The 13,934-nt window shown below is 47.3% G+C and overlaps 1 protein-coding gene and 1 pseudogene across 1 annotated transcript; one reads left to right on the top strand and one right to left on the bottom strand.

The window, feature by feature from the left end:
- Positions 1 to 529: 529 nt before the first annotated feature.
- LOC136515912 (uncharacterized) lies at positions 530 to 949 on the bottom strand. The gene has a single exon (XM_066509367.1). The coding sequence runs from the start codon at positions 947 to 949 to the stop codon at positions 530 to 532; it is 420 nt and encodes a 139-aa protein (XP_066365464.1).
- Positions 950 to 4,082: 3,133 nt separating this feature from the next.
- On the top strand, positions 4,083 to 12,811 carry LOC136518118 (probable galacturonosyltransferase 7; annotated as a pseudogene).
- The last annotated feature ends 1,123 nt before the right edge of the window (positions 12,812 to 13,934 follow it).

Genomic DNA, 13,934 nt, shown 5'->3' with positions numbered 1-13,934 from the left:
TTGGTACATAGCCCCCGTGTTTTTTAGACCGAACGACATTGTGACGTAGCAGAATAATCCGAATAGGGTGATGAAAGATGTCATGAGCTGGTTGGACTCTTTCATCGCGATTTGATGGTACCTGAAGTACACATCAATGAAGTAAAGGGTTTCGCACCCTGAGGTTGAGTTGACTACTTGGTCTATGCGTGGCAAAAGAAATGGATCCTTTGGACACACTTTGTTGAGACCCATGTAGTTAATACACATTCTCCATTTCCCACTTTTTTCATATAAGAACGGGATTGGCTAACCACTCAGGGTGGTATACTTCCTTGATGAACCCGGCCGCCAAAAGCTTCGCAATCTCCTCGCCGATAGCCCTGCATTTCTCCTCGCTGAAGCGACATAGGCGCTGCTTCATTGGCTTGGAGCTTGGCCTAATCTTCAAGGCATGCTCGGTGACTTCTCTCGAAATGCCAGGCATGTTCGAGGGTCTCCACGCAAAAATATCTCCATTGGCATGGAGGAAGTCAGTGAACGCGCTTTCCTATTCAGAGGAAAGCGTGGTGCCAATGCGCACTACTTTGCCCTTGGGATCGCTGGGGTCTATGAGGACCTCCTTGGTGCCCTCTATAGGCTTGAAAGACCTGCCCGACTGCTTGAGGTCGGGTGCTTCTTCGATGACAACCTCCCTGATGGTCGCAAGCTCTTTGGAGGCGACGATTGCCGCAACGTGTTCACAACACTCGACCTCGCACTCGTAGGTGCGCTGGAAGGAGGTGCCGATGGTGATGACCCCATGTGGACCCGATATCTTCAACTTCAAATAGGTGTAGTTGGGGACGGCCATGAACTTCGCGTAGCATGGACATCCCAGGATGGCGTGGTAGGTTTCGTGCAACCCGACCACCTCAAAGGTAAGGATCTCCGTCCAGTAATTGGTTGGATCCCCGAAGGTGACGGGCATATCAATCTACCCAAGTGGCATGGCCTGCTTTCCTGGCATGACGCCGTGGAAAGGCGCCCCAGTCGACCGGATGCGCGCTCGGTCGATACCCATGGCGTTGAGCATTTCAGCGTACATGATGTTGATGCTGCTGCCTCCATCCATCAACACCTTGGTGAGCCGCTTCATGTCGATGATCGGGTCGACCACGAGCGGATATTTTTTCGGCTATGGGACGCTTTCTGGGTGGTCGGTCCGATCAAAGGTCATGGTGGACTTCGACCATCTGAGGAAGGTAGGCGCGGCCAGCTCAGCCATATAGACCTCACAGCGCGCAAGCTTCTGGCGGCGTTTGGAGTCATTGGCCACCGACCCTCTAAAGATCATGAGGCAGCCATCTAGGGTCGGAAAGCCGCCGTCCTTCCCATCGACATCGTCTGTGGTTGACTTAGGCTCCTTCCTATGCTCCCCCTTGTTGGAGCCTTCGGACAAGAATCGCTTCATGAGGACACAGTCCTTGTATAGGTGCTTGATGGGAAAAGCATGGTTCGAGCATGGCCCTTCGAGCAGCTTCTCGAAGTGGTTCGGAGTACCCTCGGTGGGCTTCTGACCCCCTTGCGGTCGGCGGTGGCCATGAGCGACATGAGCGAGCCCTCGCGCCACTGCTTATTCTTCTTTTTGTTGGGACAGTTGGAGGCACCTTTGCTGGCGTCCTTGTCCTGCTTTGCCTTGCCTTTGAGGCGATCAAAAATCGCCCCGATCGCCTCCTCGCCTGAGGCGTGGCTGGTGGCAATGTCGAGGAGCTCCTTGGTGGTTCATGAGCCCTTACGTCCTCCATGACGAGGGTGGTAGCCGTGGCTAGCCTCCTCCCTCGCATCGCCACGGGTACACCTACGGGCATCGAGGGTGTCACGCGCATCACGGTGGAGGCTGAGACGTTCATGCACCAGGACCGCGGCGTGCGGCCTACTGCCTTGCTACGCCTGGTGGACTGGCATGTCCTTATCGGGTCGCTCTGAGGGCGTGCGTTGGCTAGCGTCGAGCTCGCGTCATCGGGACAACAAGCTCTCGACCTGCTGCGCCGCCATACGCTCGAGTAGCGTGCGAATCTCATGATGGGCCCGATGATCCTCGGGTGTCGCAGGCTTCGGGAGCCCTCGGAGTAAGGCCATTGTGGAGCGACGTTCTGGCTTACCCGGGTGAAGTGTGGGAGGGCTTCGTCGTCCTTGATGATCCTCCAGTACATGTCACGGGTCACGGCACACGCACGCCCACCGTCTCCGTGGCGCTCGATCTCTCGCTCGAGCTTCGCGTGTTCCAGCTCGAGCTAGAGTCGTGCTTCTTTAAGCTCTTGGTGCTGCGTCCTTAGCTGCTCTACCCGCAGGCGAGGTAGGGCCCCTGCGTACCCCTCGACCTCGTCGTTGAGGTCGTCTGCTAGGGTAGCCCCTCCCTCGTTGATGCTTTTGATGTATCCCTCGAGGGTACCTGCCATGAAACATTCACGCAAGGGGTGATGGCTCCCCCTGCTAGAGTCAGAGTTGGAGGGCGACTTCGATTCTCCCGCGAGGAGGTCGTGGAAAGATTCCACGACATGTTCGGTCATCCCCATGAACTCATCGTTCGTAGGGGATGAGGACATGCGTTGCGCCACAAGATAGCCAACGGTCTCTACGGCGTTGCGTAGACCAAACGGAAGCGCTATCGGGGCGCTCCGAATGAGGTATTCCGGGGAGAGCGGCTCTTCTCCAGCAAGCTGCGTCATGACATTGGCGAACAAGAAGGTGAGGCGGTCCAGGTCCTCCCGGGACGATCGGGGTCCCAGGAAGGCGCCGAGCTAGCGCTCTAGCCTCCCGTAATCGAAGCCGAGGAGCTGGTCGCTTCCGGGGGCGTGGGCCTCCGGTGCGTGCAACCGTAGCTCCTCAAGCGTCTCGGCGATCGTGTCGAGGCCGGTGGAGTAGAGAGGTTGGACGGCGACAGGAGTCTGCACCAACTCTCCCCCCATCGTGACGATGAAGTCTAGGTTCCCGAAGCGCACGTGCATGCTCGGGACCCAGCTAACGTTGTGACTAGCCATCCGAGGCCTGATGTGGACGTCGAGACACGCAAAAAGCCCCCTACCTGGCACGCAACTGTTGGTGTTTTCGGACCACCGACGAGTAAATTTATATTTGCGTGTCTGGCTCGGATGGTGTGCTTGGAGGACACAATGGTTTATACTGGTTTGAGCGGAACGTCCCTACGTCCAATTTGTTGATGCTCGTGTTACCGGCACTTGATTTGCAGTATGCTGAGAGCTCGATCGCTGCTCAGTTGTGTGCTCGTGTCGTGCTCTTGTATTTTTATCTCGTGGTTCGGTCTCGTGCGGATCTGGATCCTCCTTCATGGGGCACCTTGCTTCCCCTTTTATAGGCGAAGAAAAAGCGTGGTTTACAGCGGAGGAAAAGGAGAAGAACGAGAGAGAAGAAGGCTTCTAAGATCGCTGGGTCCTTCTTCTCCTTCACGCGGGTCCCGCCGATCCTGTAGATGTTAACAGGGACGACTTCTCGTCGCGGCCTTATTCGTCAGTGGCGCCAAGCGCATGCGTCATCTGCCGGTCATGGCGTTCCATTCCATTCCAGCAGACGTCGTGGTGAACTGACGCGCCTGTCAGCGTTCGCACGAGGGTTAGGCAGAACAGCACCGGCACGCTCGACGCTGTTCTTGATATGAATCCTCAGGTACGGCCCGTCATGGCCACATGTTACATCGAGACGTGTCAGTCTCTTCCCTGGTGTCAGAGTTTTAACTCAGGCCCATACGTTTGGACCTGGAGTGGTTGGCGGCGGTATGAATCCCCGTCGGACAAGACGGAACCCTGTCCTTTAGGTCGGGCGAGACGGAGTCCACACTCGAGGGGTCGGACGAGGCGGAGCACAGACCCAAGGAATCGGTTGAGACAGAGCTCACGACCTCGAAATCAGGCGAGACAGAGCCCACGACCTTAGGATCGGACGAGACGAAGCCCGCGGCTTTGATGAGACTCCCGTGACCTCTCGAACGACACGGAATCCACGGCCTTAAGTCGGGTCAGACAAAGCCCGCGGACGATCGGACGAGACTTTTTAATACTTACTGCCCCGTTCAAACAAGTGAGCGTGGGCGCTTATCTATTATCCATACCCGACACACAGCTACTGGCGGGTGGCGGCTTCCCGTTATTCCATCCCGACTTCTATAGAGCTACCGCCGACGGCCAGTCAACACCGCTGCTCGGGTGACGCGGCGCGCGGGATGAAGAGCCTGGGACCGGTGGCCGCCACCGCCGCGCCAGCGGGCAAGCGTCGGTGGCGGCGACGGGGGCCGCGTTGGCGCTGGTCTTCGTCTCCGTCGTCGTGCCCTTCGCCGTGCTCCTTGGCCTCCACACGCGCTTCCCCTCAAGTCCGTACCTTACCCCTCCCCCCAAAACCTTACCTTTTTTTTACACCCTCGCCGTGCCGCTCGCTTCCCGGATCCAGGCATTCCGTTCGGTTCGCGTGCGCAAGCACGATCTCGGGGCACCTCAACTGGTTACCCGTTGTTTTTACCCCAATTCTGTTGTTTTTTTTTCGGTCTCTGCAGTGTACTTGGTCGACGAAAGCGCGGTGTCGGTGAGTGTCGATTGAATCTATCTGAATAGCTTATGTTTACTCTAATTCGGTGCTTGTTAAGCGTTGCCCTACATTGCTGCCGTATAGGTTTATGACGGCAGCGAGGGTGGTACTTGGCAGCAGGTTCCGTCGGAGGTAGGACTCCTCAACTCCTAATCACTAGCATTTCCGGGTTATCTTTTGTTCCATTTCTACAAGGGTCCCAATCACGTGGGGTGTGGACGGGTGCTGTTAGGCGTGTGCGCGTATCTTGTTAGATTCGGTCAATGATGATCTCTGTTGGAATAGAATAAAATATTTAGTCACACTGATGGCTTCTTTCTCCAGGAAAATGACAGCTCGCAAATCAACAATACCGTGAAGGAGTTTGTACCGCCTACTTCGAAGGTCTGCAATTGCATTATCATTTGTTTGTTGGTTTATCAGTGCGTGAACTTTCGCAGCATGCTTGTTGTCAGTTCCTGTCATATGTGTTTCTTCAGTCTTCACCTGAAGCCTCATGGCTGTGTTGAAGTGGAAGTACTTTCAGTGTTTGATTTTTCAGTGTTGATGATTTAGTGATCTTTACTTCTTTTTACTGACATTTTTGCAAGTCATCAGTGTGCAACTAAAGTATCACTTCTTTCTCCTTGGTACTCCAGATCTCAAAGGATTATTGACTGTTAGCAATTCTGTGGCTAGAATTTTACTTTCATTTATCAAATGCATGCATTTCATGTATGGTTCATGAATGTTGTAAGTTACTGTTAAGATTAAGTTAATTTTCTTGGTAACAATCTATGCATGATTGTTGGGGGCAGGGCCGTGCTATGAAATTTGGAGGCCCTGTACAAGTATATGTGAGGCCTAAACTAAAGTAGCAGATAGGCTATACGACTATAGCAATCTAGAAAAATATATTCAAAATAATATATGTATTGTAGACAACTCTAGACTGTCATATGAACTATGAAGGATTTAATTAGTACAATTAGAGTTGAAAAAGTAAAAAAAAACAAAAACGAATTACCTGCATGGTTGCACCTGCAGGCAGCAGGCTTAAGGCCTCTGCCTCTCTCTCAGGCTTCAGTCCCTCGCCATACCGGAAGGACTGGACGGATGCGAATGGATTTTGCAGAATCCAAAAATCGTTGTTGTTTCTGATTTTGCAGAACCTGACACTACTACAGAATGGAGGGAGTGTGCGACAAGAGACCAGCCTCCTGCCGCTGGCACCCGGTGAAGATGAACTGGCGATTGACAAAGATGAACGGGAGAATACGAATCGCCGCTGGGGCTCGAGCGAGAATACGAAGTGCCAGCGAAGTCGCCAATAGGAATGGCCGCAGCAGACACGCGCCGAACTCTGCAGACTTATTGCCCCACGCGTGGACTGGACCTGGTGGGCCTGCTCTCTGCTGGACTGATTGTTTTGGGGCCCTGGAAATTAGGGGGCCCTGTACGGTCGCACAGGCCGCACACCCATGGGGCCCGCCCTGGTTGGGAGAGCTTTTAAGCCCTTTGTCTTAGGTGCTAAAAATTATTTAGTGATGACCTAATACAGCCACTATAAAAGACTGTCATAGTGTTCAGCAGAGAACTAGTCATGCACTCATGCTAGTGGCATTTGTTAGGGTACTACCTGGAAAATGTCTGCCCTGGTATACTGACTGAATTGCAGCCTGTTTCCTGAATCAGTGCTTGTATTGTCATTTGCGGGTTTATTGTTCGAGCCAGATTAATTTTGGGCTACCGGTGTGAAGTATGAACTCGCTGAAAGAAAAGAAAAGCTGAAAGCTTCTGTGGGATTTAAGTGGGAACTTGGAATTCAATCCCCATTGGATTATTTGATATCAAAAACCATTTTGCTTTATTTTGGGATTACTGTGAAATTTTCACTGGTTGGCTTACTTGAAATATAGCACAAATATAGCTTGTTCTGGCTTGGCCAATAGTGTTAGAATGTTAGATAATTAGCTTTGTCTTACAACAGGGAAAGAAATAATGATATAACTTCTGTGTTGGGTGACCAATTTGTTGTAACTGTTGAAATAGTTATATTATACAATATTTTGGTGATTCTTCAATATTTATTACATAAAATGCTTATTTGGAATGAAGATTCTCCGAGTAACGTGATTCGTGTCTCATAAATCTTGTTTATATACCAACACTTGTTTCATTGTTGTTATTATCTTGCTAATAAGTTTTCGATTTGTCTAACAGGAGTGGACAGACACAAATGGCAGTCCATCTGACAAGGTTATTGGCAGCCAACCAGAGCTTGGCAAATTTAATGAAGATATCTCAATTCATCCAGGTAGGTTTCTTTTCAGTCACTTTCGTAAATGAAATATTGAAAAATGACAATATTTTGTCTAATACTTATTTAATATGCAGCTCCTCCTTTCCAACAAGCTACGACTTTGGAAAGTTCTATGCTGCCCAATGTAAGAGCCACCAGTAGAAAATATAGACGTGAAATCTTATGATAGTATTTATCAGAATCTGTTTGGGTGCCATTTACAAGCAAAGGTTTCATAGATTACCTGGTGTGATGATATTTTCATGTTGCCTGATCTTTCTAGCCCTACTTTTGCAGATTACTAACATTGATTTGAAGGAACTTTGAACAAGGTTTACCTGGTGATGAGAATGGAACATTCTGCCAGGTTCAATTTGGAAGCTATTGTCGTTGGTCTGTAGAACATAAGGAGGTCATGAAAGATTCTATAGTGAAGAGACTTAAAGATCAGCTCTTTGTTGCAAGAGCTTACTATCGAAGCATTTTGAAATTTGACGGCATGGAAAAGCTTTCACGCGAAATGAAACAAAATATCCAAGAACTTGAGCATATGCTTAGTGAAGCCATATCAGATGATGATCTTCCTAAACTGTAAGTTTGACATTAAGACATTACTTTCTTCAGTTTTCACTTTGAATTGTAACATAATAACTTATTTATTCAAACAATACAAGTATACAGCGACTTCAAGGACCAGAAGTTTGCTCAAGTAGAAGTGTTTGGATTCATGCTTTTGACCATTGCTGCAAAACGCGATTGCAAGTTATTGAGTTAACTGTAGCAAGTTATAATTTCATCATTCTGCCTTTGCACCTGTTGCTTCCTAGTATTATAGTAGTGTGATATGCTCATATAGTCATATGCAGACAATAGAAGCTGTGTCTTATTGACAGCATTACCTGAGTCAGAGGTGTCGGCTGGTAGTAACAATACACAAGGAGGCAAGCAGTCTTGTTACCACAATGGTCCAGTAGCCTTCCACATCAGATTGTGTTGTTAGTTCACATTATTATTTTTATGTTTTATACATTTTGCATATTTTGAACCTTCATTACTGTCGATATGTAGTCTGGTTGAATATGTAATCTATATGCGATTTTGGGAATCCTTAGAATGGGATTCCAACTCAGCACCTTTTGTTTTGGGATTTTGAGAAGAGTTGCTCTTTGGAGAGCACAGTACGATGAAAGTTGTAAGCTCTGTTGGGGGGGGGGGGGGGGGGGGGGGTCAGTTGATATTTCTGACAATCTCTCTTATGATCTTATTCAATCTGACTTTCAAAGAATAATTTTAGTGCATTTGTTGAATAGGCCATTATAATGAATCTTTGTTGCTATTTTTGAAGTCATGGAGTCAATATGGCCTAGATGGACCAGACAATTGCTGCAGCAAAATCATGTGCTGTATAATGCACTAATGTTGAGAAAAAGCTAAAACAGTTGCTTGATATGACCGAAGATGAAGCTCTTTTTCATGCAAGACAGAGTGCTTATCTTTACAGGCTTGGAGTTCAGACATTACCCAAGAGCCTCCACTGCCTTTCAAGAGATTGACAGTTGACTACTTTAATTCCTCAGCTGACATAGAGCATTCAGGCGCAGAGAAGCTTGAAAATCCTGCATTGCGGCACTACATTATTTTCTCCACCAACCTTCTTGCATCATCCATGACCGTCAACTCAACTGTGATAAATTCTGAGGTATATTATTGTATATTGTGTTGTACCATTATTCTTTTGAAAATTTGCATAGTTTCACTCACTCATAATTTTGCAGGAATCGGCAAATATGGTTTTCCATCTTGTCACTGATGCACAGAACTTCTATGCATTTAAGAACTGGTTCGTCAGAAATGCTTACAAGGGAGCTACTATCAATGTCCTTAATTTTGAGTATTCTCAACTGAAGAATTTGGTTAATGGGAAAGTTGAACAGCTATCAACATCTGAGGAGTTCCGCATCACCTCCCATAGCACCGAATTTTTTACTTTTTAGCCCTTTTTTCGAAAGTTCTCACAAATAGACCCCTAGCGAAAAGAATTCAGAAAATTGACCCTAGCTTGGCGCTATCGACGCTGGCGCCGAGCTCGGCGCTAGGGATGCGCCGAGCCCCTAGGCTGGGACGAACTTACATGGAATGAAGCTCGGCGCCAGAGTGACCGGCGCCGAGCTTCATTCGCCGAGCATGCAGTTTTGTCAGCTGGCGCGCAAGTACTTCGTGCCGGATCGTCACCGGCACGGCAGGTCACTGTCACCACCGTCTGTGATGGGGAGGGGAGCAGGTAGCGATAGCGTCACCACCGTCTGTGATGGGGAGGGGAGCAGGTAGCGATAGCGACATGGATTCGCTCACGCACGTCGTCGCTGCACCGCTGCACAGGGGCCGCTTCGCAACATGCATGACGAACCGTTTCGCAACAACATAAATAAATAAAAAATAAAGTGTCTAACAACAGCAATGTATCAACTTGTTATTACGCATGCATAATGCATGTAAGCCTCGAACGTACGTATGTGTAAGTTTGTAACCAAGTGCTAATATAAGTACTCTACCCTCTACGGACACATGTACAGGCGTACATCATGACTCCCTTTCTAATTCTCTTCTCACATCATTCGCTTGGCTTCGCTTCGCTGAAAACAAACATCTACGGTTAATAACATCCACGGTGGTACTACAGCTAATAACATCCACGGTGGTCTCGTTTGCTTCGCTGAAAAAACAAACCTAACACTGTTCCGGTTGAAAAAACAAGCCGATAAAGACGGATTATAAGATAAGCGAATAGGACATGTAGTACTACCCGTTGAGATCCTGAGGAAACGACTGCACTAGCTCAGTAGTACTTTTCAATATGAACGAATAGTATTTTCCTCTCTGCATTTTAGCATAAGTCCAATCTCAGCGAAACGAACAGGACCATCATGCATGTTGCGGATTTCAACTACAGTTTCGCTACTTGTTTTGTTAAAAAAACGAATGAGTCTACTTACGAATCAAAATAATGATGAAAGAAAGTTTCAAAAAAACGAATGAGTCTACTTACGAATCAAAATAAAGATGCAAGAAAGTTCACAGCAACACGTACGGAGAAACAAGACCGAAGATACATCGGACCAAGACACCAGAAATCATAAAGTTTTATTTATTTAAATCCTTAACTTCATTGATTGATGCTCCAAGTTGGTACCCGTACGTGGTTGGAGAATTGAGAGCTCGGAGTCAAACACAACCCACGCTGCACGGCGCTCGAGGAATGGAATTGCATTCTCGGCGCCAGCGCCGAGCTGCCTGCCACGTTCGCTTCTGCGTCGAGCTAGCGACGTGTGCAACTGCAGCTGGAGACCAGAGCGCAGCGGCGCCATGCCTCGGCGACGTGCGGCAGGGACGAGCGACCCGCTCCGTGCCGTGCTGATGTGATCACGGGAACGTTTTGCATTTTAAAAACCTTTCGAGCAGCAAGCTGCAGCTCAGTGCGGGCAGGACGCACAGCCCGGAATCTGCACGGATCACGAGGCCTCTATTCGAGTACCAACCCATTTCTCCTTAGAGCAGCAGGACAGGGTAGTTGATCATATTCCGTCGTACTGCTAAGGATGAAGAAATTTGAGAAAACCTTGTGACGAGTCGTGTCTCTTCTACAGTCAATCTACTGGAGTAAACATCACTCAACTTCAGCTAAAGTGATTGATTGATTGATTAGTGCTTGGTTTTGGGAACAGAAGATGTGCTGTTCAAAGTGTAGGAGTAGCACGTAGCATGATGATTGATCTCAGGGGAGGATCAGAGTTACAGTTTGGAGTGGCAATTCAGATCAGAGTTACAGTTCAGGTCCCACGTAACACGAGGAGAGGCGGCCAACTGCTGGATCGCACGAGGCAAACACGTGAGAAAAATGAAATTGCATGCTCGGCGCCAGTCACTCTGGCGCCGAGCTTTCTTCCATGTAAGATCGCCCCAGCCCAGGGGCTCGGCGCCAGGGACGCCAGCGTCGGTGGCGTCGAGCTAGGGTCCATTTTCTGAATTTTTTCCGCCAGGGATCTATTTGTGAGAAACTTTCGAAAAAAGGGCTAAAAAGTAAAAAATTCGGCCCATAGCAATGCTCCAACGCTAAACACCCTTCTGAGAACTGAATATATTTCAATGTTTGGGTACTCCCTGTTCGTGCTTCCTGAATTCTTTAGCAGTCTTAAAAGGATCATTGTCCTGGAAGATGATACTATAGTCCAGAGAGACTTGTCGCTCCTGTGGAACCTTGACCTAAAAGGAAAAGTGATTGGTGCTGTCCAGTTTTGTCGAGTAAGATTCGGTCAACTCAGGGCATACTTGCATGATTTCCCCTATAATTCCAGTTCGTGCATATGGATGTCTGGAGTGACTCTTATTGATCTCAATAAATGGAGGGAACATGATGTCACTGGAATTCATCACCGGATACAAAAGAAGGTTAGTTTAATATTAACAATTAACTGTTGCCATGTTCATGTATATTTCAATTGTGGGATTTTCAATTATTTGTAATGGATGCATCAGTAACCGCTTTCCTTATCTTAGAGTAATTAGACTAGGCTCGGTTGAGCCTTTTGGGCCGAAAGGCTATAGGCTTGTACCTCTTGTATATTTATTAGATGATTAGAGAAAAGGCAAGGATATCTGCGATTGGTCATGTTTCCATAAACCAATCCGAATCCTGGCCTATATATATGCGTGTACTCTGTACCCCTCAAATCAATTTAAAATTTTAGAGCCATAACCTCTCTTGCACTTTAGTTACCTACCTTCAAGTAGGTATAGCATATTGTGGTTGCTAGAAGTTACCCAGCCCGCTTCTTTAATGCTTATGTGTTTAGCATGTTAAACCAGGAATTTGTAAACTCTTGATCTGACAAAGCTGTTTTCATATTACCTTTAACAGATGCAACATGAGTCAGAAGCTTCCTGGAGAGCTGCAACACTACCTGCAGGTCTACTAGTTTTTCAAGATCTGATCCATCCTATTGAAGGCCAGTGGGTGCAGTTTGGTCTGGGTCGTGACTACGGACTAGGGCTGGACAAAATAGTCGTGGCTCGCTGGACTCGTGGCCGGCTCAGCTTGTTTTAACTTTTTCACGAGTTGAGCTGGAAGTCTAGCTCGCTATTTTAACGAGTCAGCTCGCGAGCTGCTCATGAGTTGAAACGAGCTAAGGCCTATCAGCCTACCACCATGAATTCAGCCTACCACCATGAATCCAAAAGATGATGATGCTGACCTAGAATTGTACACCTATTCTATTGGTATGTAATCCTTATTTTCAGCTGTTTTATATTAATTTTAATTTTATAATTGTTGTGGTACTTAAATGTTGATTTTATGGATTGTTTTTCAGGGAGAAGATGATAATGCTGACATTGAATCTGTGGACTTTCCTAAATTTGTGGTGGCAAGCAACTAGTTAGTATGCTGGAACTGCATGATCATGGATAGACCAGCTATGTTGCATGGTTGATACTTTTGATGAACCTGATATATATTAATCATGTACAGTTGCATAATGGTGAACATCATCTTTTGGAATTAATGTAGCATAAACATTATAAATATATGTGTGTTTTTTAGTAGCTCGCGAGCTAAACGAGTCAGCTCGAGCTCGGTAACGAACCGAGTCGAGCTGCCCTGCTAGCTCGTAATATTAACGAGCGCAGGTAGCTCGTTAGCCTAACTGGCTCATATTCAGCCCTACTACGGACTCACTCATGGCGCTATAAAGAAAGCTGCCATATTGCACTACAATGGTAACATGAAACCCTGGTTAGAACTTGGGATACGCCGGTACAGGAAATACTGGAAGAGGTACCTGCCGAGGGACGATCCATTTATGATTGATTGCAATGTAAACCCATGATATGGCACGTTTGCAAGGGATGTCGGGCAATGTTCTGCAAAAATAGCAAGAGTTACTTTGTTGCGTAGGAAATTTGCTCCATTGACGTGCAAAGAAAGAAGACTTTATTCTATCCGAGGGGAGCTCCACCACAGAAATCCTGGTTCCTCAAGATGTTACTGAGTTGCGGAGGAAATTTGCTGTGAATTTATGCAGACAGGCTGCCATATTCGCTGATAGATGTACAGTTAGATCGGAAAAGGTTGCTGGGTTGCAGAGCAACATCACAATTTGGTGTTGAGGATGTGTTAGTTAGGTGAGTCTTTTGGGTGGTAGAATATAGATTCATTTTTTTGTGTGGTTAACCAAAAAAATTTCCAGAATGTAGAGTGGGGTACATATTGTAATCTATTGCCACCTTGCCCTTTTGCCCAGGATGGGTATTTGGTTTCCCCTGCTAAAGTTTAGTCCCTGTCACATTGTATGTTTGGACAATAATTTAGAGTATTAAATATAGACTAATTATAAAACTAATTACGCAGATTGAGACTAATTTACGAGACAAATCTATTAAGCCTAATTAGTCCATGATTTGATAATGTGATGCTACAGTAAACATGCGATAATGATGGATTAATTAGGCTTAATAGATTCGCATCGCGAATTAGTCACGACATCTATAATTAGTTTTATGATTAGTATCCGAACACCCAATGTTACGTCCGATGTGACGCCTCCTAAACTTTAGTCCGGACGCTGCTGCGCGCATAAAGAGAGCCCGCGCCAGCCTGTTTTCGCGCGCCCCACAACATGGACCCCACGCTGCTTCCTGTCCCTACCATCGCGCTCGCTCTATTTCGCCCGATGACTGTTGCGCCCGCACACGGGAAACCCACGTGGGTCCAGTCACCTGCCACGCTACGGATGCCTGTCGTGGAGGCCTGCCGGCCTTAGTCCCCCACACAATGACACACGGCGGCGCCGCAGTAGCAGCGGTAGGTGTCTGCAGCAGGTGGGTCCCATTGCAATATGTGCAACATTCCGATCTACTTTTGCAACATCTAGATGAAAACCCTTGCAACATACATCTGAAACACTTGAAAGCCATTGTAAATCCAGATATACTTTTGCAACATCTAAATGAAACACTTGCAACATACGTGTGAAACACCTGAAACACTTGAAACATATGCTTGCAACATACATGTTATGCAACATTCAGATATACTTCTACA

Source organism: Miscanthus floridulus, chromosome 17 (genome assembly GCF_019320115.1).
Source record: "Miscanthus floridulus cultivar M001 chromosome 17, ASM1932011v1, whole genome shotgun sequence".
NCBI lineage: Eukaryota > Viridiplantae > Streptophyta > Magnoliopsida > Poales > Poaceae > Miscanthus > Miscanthus floridulus.
The sequence above is the reverse complement of the archived record's forward strand: the minus strand, read 5'-3'. Positions and strand labels throughout refer to the sequence as shown.